This window comes from Sparus aurata, chromosome 10 (genome assembly GCF_900880675.1).
Source record: "Sparus aurata chromosome 10, fSpaAur1.1, whole genome shotgun sequence".
NCBI classification, from domain to species: domain Eukaryota; kingdom Metazoa; phylum Chordata; class Actinopteri; order Spariformes; family Sparidae; genus Sparus; species Sparus aurata.
In genome coordinates this window covers 17329764-17335763 of record NC_044196.1, presented here as the reverse complement: position 1 = coordinate 17335763, position 6000 = coordinate 17329764, and the positions used below count along the sequence as shown (strand labels likewise).

Sequence of the window (6000 nt, the reverse complement as noted above, 5' to 3'; positions counted from 1 at the left end):
CACTAAGAGGCTAATGGCTGGGACGTATAATCCTTCTCAAAACAACCACAGAGATGCTAATTGTATCTAGCTATAAATACAGTTTGACTCCTGGTCCTCTTTCTTTATTCGGCTCGACTCTGGCAACCTGGAGCCGCCGCTGTGCGCCCGCTTTAACATTTGCCGAAATACCGGGAAATAGTTGCATAAGAGAGGCAGCAGATAGATGCTGCGAGTGTCAATACACTTACACTAAGAAAGCAGCGAGCGCACGGAGCTTTACGCACGGTTGGATACAACATTCCATGCGGTCTTTGAACTTCTCCAAACTTCTTCGGTGAGCTACTGAGACGCAACCAGACGAGATGTTCCCACTGCCGATGTTCACGCCGGACCAGGTCGCTCGGGTGTGCGAGAACTTGGAGGAGACCGGAGACATCGAGCGCCTCGGCAGGTTCCTCTGGTCCCTGCCCGCCGCCGTGCCCGGCTCAGCCGGGGAGGCGCTGAACCGACACGAGTCGGTGATGCGAGCGCGAGCGCTGGTCGCCTTCCACGGAGGAAACTTTGACGCTCTGTATCAGATCCTCCAGAGCCACCGGTTTACGCGCGAGTCGCACGCCAAGCTCCAAGACCTGTGGCTGGACGCGCACTACCGAGAGGCGGAGAGGCTCCGAGGGCGGCCGCTGGGACCGGTGGAGAAGTACCGGATCCGCAAGAAGTTCCCCCTGCCCCGCACCATCTGGGACGGCGAGCAGAAGACGCACTGTTTCAAGGTAAACACTGTTGCACTGTTATAATTTAACCGACGAGGCTGCTGGTGACAGGGCGATGTAGCAGAACCCACGTGTTCCCGTGTTTAAATTATCCCAAAGCCTCCCCCCATTATTGCATCAGATTACAACATGCTTTAAGATGATATGAAATTGCATCTTGACATTTGAAGCTTGACCATCAGGGGCTCTCTCGTGCCTTTTAACCTGGCTGCGGTATCAAGCAGCCTGGTGTTTGAGCTCGTAAGATGATAAGCGCTGTGGTTATCCTTCCGCCTTCTGCACCGAAGTATGCTGAACTACTTTAATATGGTGGCCCGTTCAGAGATCAGAGATCGCATAAGGTTTTGTTAAATAAGGTCAGACAAACTGATCCCAACTGCTGTGTACCCAAAAGTGTGACGACACCACGTTGATATTCGTGATTTGTTTTGTCACTCTCACATCTGTCTCTTATAAAATATGGCTGACATTTATAATTCTGTAATAATCCTACATAAGGTCACACTCCTTTCATTTATCTGTATTTCTAAAATGTTCTTGTGTTAAAATGGTCACTTCTTTTATATTTTCTTTGCTGTAACATTTACTGTTCAGGCCAGATTTCCTCACAGAGTTCATTCAAGTTTAATCCTTAATTAGCAGCTGCTCCTGTCATATCCAGCATGAACAACCTTACTATGAGCACAGGCCTGCAGGAGTCTAAATGAGACAGTTATTTTCTATGTTGAAGATCGACATTTTGTGTGCATCCGCTTCAAATTTCTCCTGTTAGAAAAAAACGGGTTTCACAAACTAATCACCTGTCAGGTCCTGATGAGCAGAGCATCTTTCAGCAACATTTTTCAGGTTTGGAGATTATTAGTTGATCTTCTTGAAGCAAATCGGTTTTACTTTCTCATTTAAGTGTATGAAAACACCACTTATTTGTTTAATTTCAAGAGAGGCGTGAGCTGCAACCAAAAAAGGAAGAAATATATCAGGATTCAAAGATTCAGTAAAGTTTAAGTATTATTATTATTATTATTATTATTATTATTATTATTATTATTGTTCAGTAGTAAAATAGTCCTGAATAACCCTGAAGCATGACTCTTTGAGGTGTGTGTGAGTGTTTGTATGTGTGTGTTTTTGTGTGTGTGTGTGTGTGTGTGTGTGTGTGTGATCTCCCTCATGTGGCAGTATGAAGTATTGCTCATAAGTGCCGTTAATCTTTAATTCCAAAACCTGAGGAGGGATCGTCTCTCAACCAGCCTATTAAGCCCCTTAACATGATCCCATTTAGTGGGTATACATTGTCATGTATACGTCTAATGTAGATTTTAATCATCTATTTTTAAATCCAGTTTAATACGATTATACGGAGCATCATATGAGAGTGATAAGATTATTGAGGTCTAATAGGATGATATCAAAACACCATATGTTGTCTTTTCAGAGTGCTATGCCTCCATTAAGTTTTATTGCTCATAACTTGTAATTCCATGCCAGTAAAGTTCAGTTTGTAGTCCAGTATGATGTGAAAATGTAAATCTAAATATTCCATATATTTCTGTGTGTCCTCCAGGAAAGAACTCGCAGTTTATTGAGAGAGTGGTACCTCCAGGACCCCTATCCCAATCCGTCCAGGAAGCGCCACTTGGCCCAGGCGACGGGACTAACACCCACACAGGTCGGCAACTGGTTCAAGAACCGCCGCCAAAGAGACCGCGCTGCATCTGCAAAGAACAGGTACCTTAAAAGTGACCTTAGAATTAAGGTCTAAAGCGAGTTAGAATTTGCTGTTTGTGCAATTTTTAGATGCAGTTCGTGATGCTAAAACATTTTCTGAGACGAAGACAAATGTGAAAAGCTGATCTAATGACTCAAACTAATTTATATCACTGCCACATGCTCTAGTTTGGGACCTCATTCTTATATCTCTCCCTCCATCCAGAATACAGCAGGATTCCTCCCTCCTGCCCTCTGAGAGCTCACCTGACGGCTCCCATCAGGAGCGCCGCCATCACCCCCACTTGTTGCCTAGCTCCCCTCACCACCTGGGCAGCCCGGAGGCCAGCGATTGTAGCACGGAGACAGAGCGCAGAGGAACAGGAGCCTCCACTCCGGACATCTCAGTCAGCAGCGATAGCGAGTTTGAGTCTTGAGACGATGGACTCTTTTTCAAGGACAGACTCTCGTTCAGCGCGGAGGCGAGAGCGGCGTCAGGCTCAGACGTACTGCATGTTAGAGACACTTGAACTGTCTGTGGACACATTGGAGGTGTCCTCAGCGAGAGTAGGTCACTCGATGTGGCTGTGAGTGGACATTGTGTGAGAATGCGAGAACAACATGCACTTAAAAAAAAGCACCATGGCACATGACCTTGAGTGTTATATGCATTAGTTTGCTGACCATGACTCAGCACTGTTGATAGGCAAACATAGAGCGGGTACGTCTACGTGAACAACCGTGTTTTCAACACTCAAGCAAAGATTTATAGAAGAATGCCAATGGTCTTTAGATGATGTGGATATTAATGTGAATTTTTGATACTGGTTTCAGTAAATATTTTGGAATAGAAGATTTTCTAATAGTTCTTATCTAATCAGCAAAACTCATTTGTATGGAAAGTGTGATGACACTAAGAGCAATGCCTTGAGTAGGCTAATAATATATCAACATCAACATGCACATTGATAATTTGGTTATTATCAGATTACGGCAAGATATGTCATGCCAACAATATAATTGGCTCAAGGCCTATGAGCTTAATCAACTATCAGCATAAACTTAACTCATATTTTTTCTCAATTATCTAATTTATTTTATCATGTTAATGTTTTCAAACAGTCACATTTACCAAAGCTGCTCATGACCTTAATCTTGCTGTTCTGAGTAATCAGGTTGTAATGTGCATGTAGACACAGTGACTGACCAATAAAACATGTTTCACTGCCTTAAAAAGGAACTAAGGGCATCACTCTTTTACAATGCAACACAAATAATAATACGACTTTTCCTTATGTAACTAACAATGCTGCTAAAATACAAAGCATTTTGTCACCAGCTGTGTTTTACCTGTTCACTTCTCTGTCGGTTACTGTTTGTAATGTACGTCGGGCTTTTTGTAAAGCACTCCTGAGCTGCTCTCATGATCCCGCAGGAGCTGAAACAGAAATAGCGCGAATGTAAAAGCACTGATCGGTCTTAACTCAATGTGCCTATTACATTTGGGAACAGTGAGACCTTGTCAGTGTCCTCGTGTCAGAACTACACACGCAGAAGGCCTACTGTCTGCTGTCTTTCTTACAACCCTAATTTCTCAGAACACATTACCGCATGTGAATGAAAAGCTGTGTTTTGTAAATGTTTTATGTAAATAAATGAACCTATTTTTATCCAAAGTTTAACTGAGTCGCTGTATTTAGCTAATTTGGGTGCAGCAACTGTCGAACAACACTTATGTAGCTTATTAGTGGTGGAAAAATCCTTAAATTACTTTTTATTTAAATTAATTTAATTGTATAAGTGTATTTAAAAAAATAAAACAAATAGCATTTATTATACAGAATTAGGTGGATGCACGGGGTATTTACCTTTTTGTCAATCACATTTGTGCCCCCTGTTAAAGAGACGAAATCATAGCTACAACTGTATTATCCTCTAATTACAGACAGTGCCTCCCATTTCCGTAAACTGAGCAGTTAATGATGAGGTTCATATACCTTGTGGGTGAAAACAAAGATGGATTTTACTGTGATGTGACAAGTGAGATGTCCCCCTGCTGTGTGAATTGTCTCAGGAGTTGTGCTGTGAGACCGAGTGGCAGACGAAACTATGACTTACTCATTCACTACGTTCGGATCTGGATTTTAGACTGTTGGTTTGACAAAAAAAAAAGCTATTGGAAGATGTCCCTTCAGGCTCTCGGAAACTGTGATGTATATTTTCACAATTTTCTGACTTTTCATAGACAATCTGACTCACGGATTAATCTGGAAAATAATCTCATGAACTGAGAGTGAAAATAATCTTTGGTTGCATACTTTAATATTTGGTCAAAGCAGAAGAAAGTTCAGGTGTAACGGATTAAATGAACTACTAGTATTGTTAATTGTGCTGCTGGCTACACCTGTGTTACCATGTCAAAATGTCCCAAGTAAGTTTCACTACACATCTGTTGCAGTTGATCTGTTAGCAAACTGTTCACACACCCAACAGAACCAGAGCCTCATTAGCATTCAGTTGGCCACTTCATAGAGTCCAATAATTACCTGCCTTTAAATTAAATGCTCCTTTATATTTACCAGCTGTCTGTTGGAGTGCAGTTGTTTTATCAGAGCCTTTAACTGAACACACACATATATCTTCTGTCACCATCGTTTTGACATTTAAGAGATACTGCACTCCTGATGTTAGCATAAACTTCAAGCCACTAGCTAGCAATGTTTTCCTGAAGATACAAGCAAAACTCTCAAATTGAAAATAACCACAGGCTGTTTGACAACACTTACCACCGTGTTCAGGGCATGTTTAGGCTCACAAATTATTCCTCCACCCAAGTTGGGTGAAAGGTAAAGCTCCTGCAGCACAGGCGATTCTTTAACTCTGCTTACAAGTTGCGTCTGTTTACCAAACGCAACAAAGATGGCGACCGGAAGCGAACGTTAACGGCAGAAATTAAGGGGGCGGAGTCTTTTAAGGACTGTTAGCATTATTAAGCTAACTGAAATAATAATGTTAATCTTACCACAATGACCTTCAACTTGTCACAACGATATCTCTTTCAGCTATCACCCACACATTAGGAAGTCATTTGATTGAAGGACTAAATGTAGCCAGGTTGGATATCTTATATATTTATTTAATTCTATCTTAGCTAACATTACTGTTTTTTCCTTCTTAATAGGCATAGCTTTAAACAGCTCCCACAAAAACATAGCCTGCCAAATGCTGTTGTGTAAACAGTGTTAAGAAAATTATATCAAAGCAATAAAAAGTTGTTCACAAAAAAAAAGAAAATTTTATCAGTTATATATAATATTTTTTCATGCAATTTCAAATACAAAAAGTACAGTGAACCCAAAAGTGTAGTCGCGTAGCCTAAAGAATAGGCTGTTACAATAATGAATGAAAATAAGAAATTGACAAGCCTACCAAAGGCTATACATAAATATTTTTAGTGCATTTTTAGTTAATGCATTAATGCTACACTGAAGGAATTGAGATAACGTTATGGTACCAAATCAGTTTTCAGTATGGCTTGGAA

General features: G+C 41.2%; 1 protein-coding gene across 1 annotated transcript; it reads left to right on the top strand.

Moving 5' to 3' along the window:
- six7 (SIX homeobox 7) lies at window positions 1-4135 on the top strand. Its single transcript, XM_030430113.1, has 3 exons — window positions 1-752; window positions 2317-2480; window positions 2686-4135. The coding sequence occupies exons 1-3, from the start codon at window positions 345-347 to the stop codon at window positions 2894-2896; spliced, it is 783 nt and encodes a 260-aa protein (XP_030285973.1). The 5' UTR covers window positions 1-344; the 3' UTR covers window positions 2897-4135.
- The last annotated feature ends 1865 nt before the right edge of the window (window positions 4136-6000 follow it).

Bases quoted from the DNA above. Each gene is read 5' to 3' on its own strand.
- six7 (XM_030430113.1), top strand. From the start codon at position 345: ATGTTCCCACTGCCGATGTTCACGCCGGACCAGGTCGCTCGGGTGTGC. The intron at 753-2,316 runs GTAAACACTGTT...TGTGTCCTCCAG, and splicing joins AGAAGACGCACTGTTTCAAG to GAAAGAACTCGCAGTTTATT. The intron at 2,481-2,685 runs GTACCTTAAAAG...CCCTCCATCCAG, and splicing joins GCTGCATCTGCAAAGAACAG to AATACAGCAGGATTCCTCCC.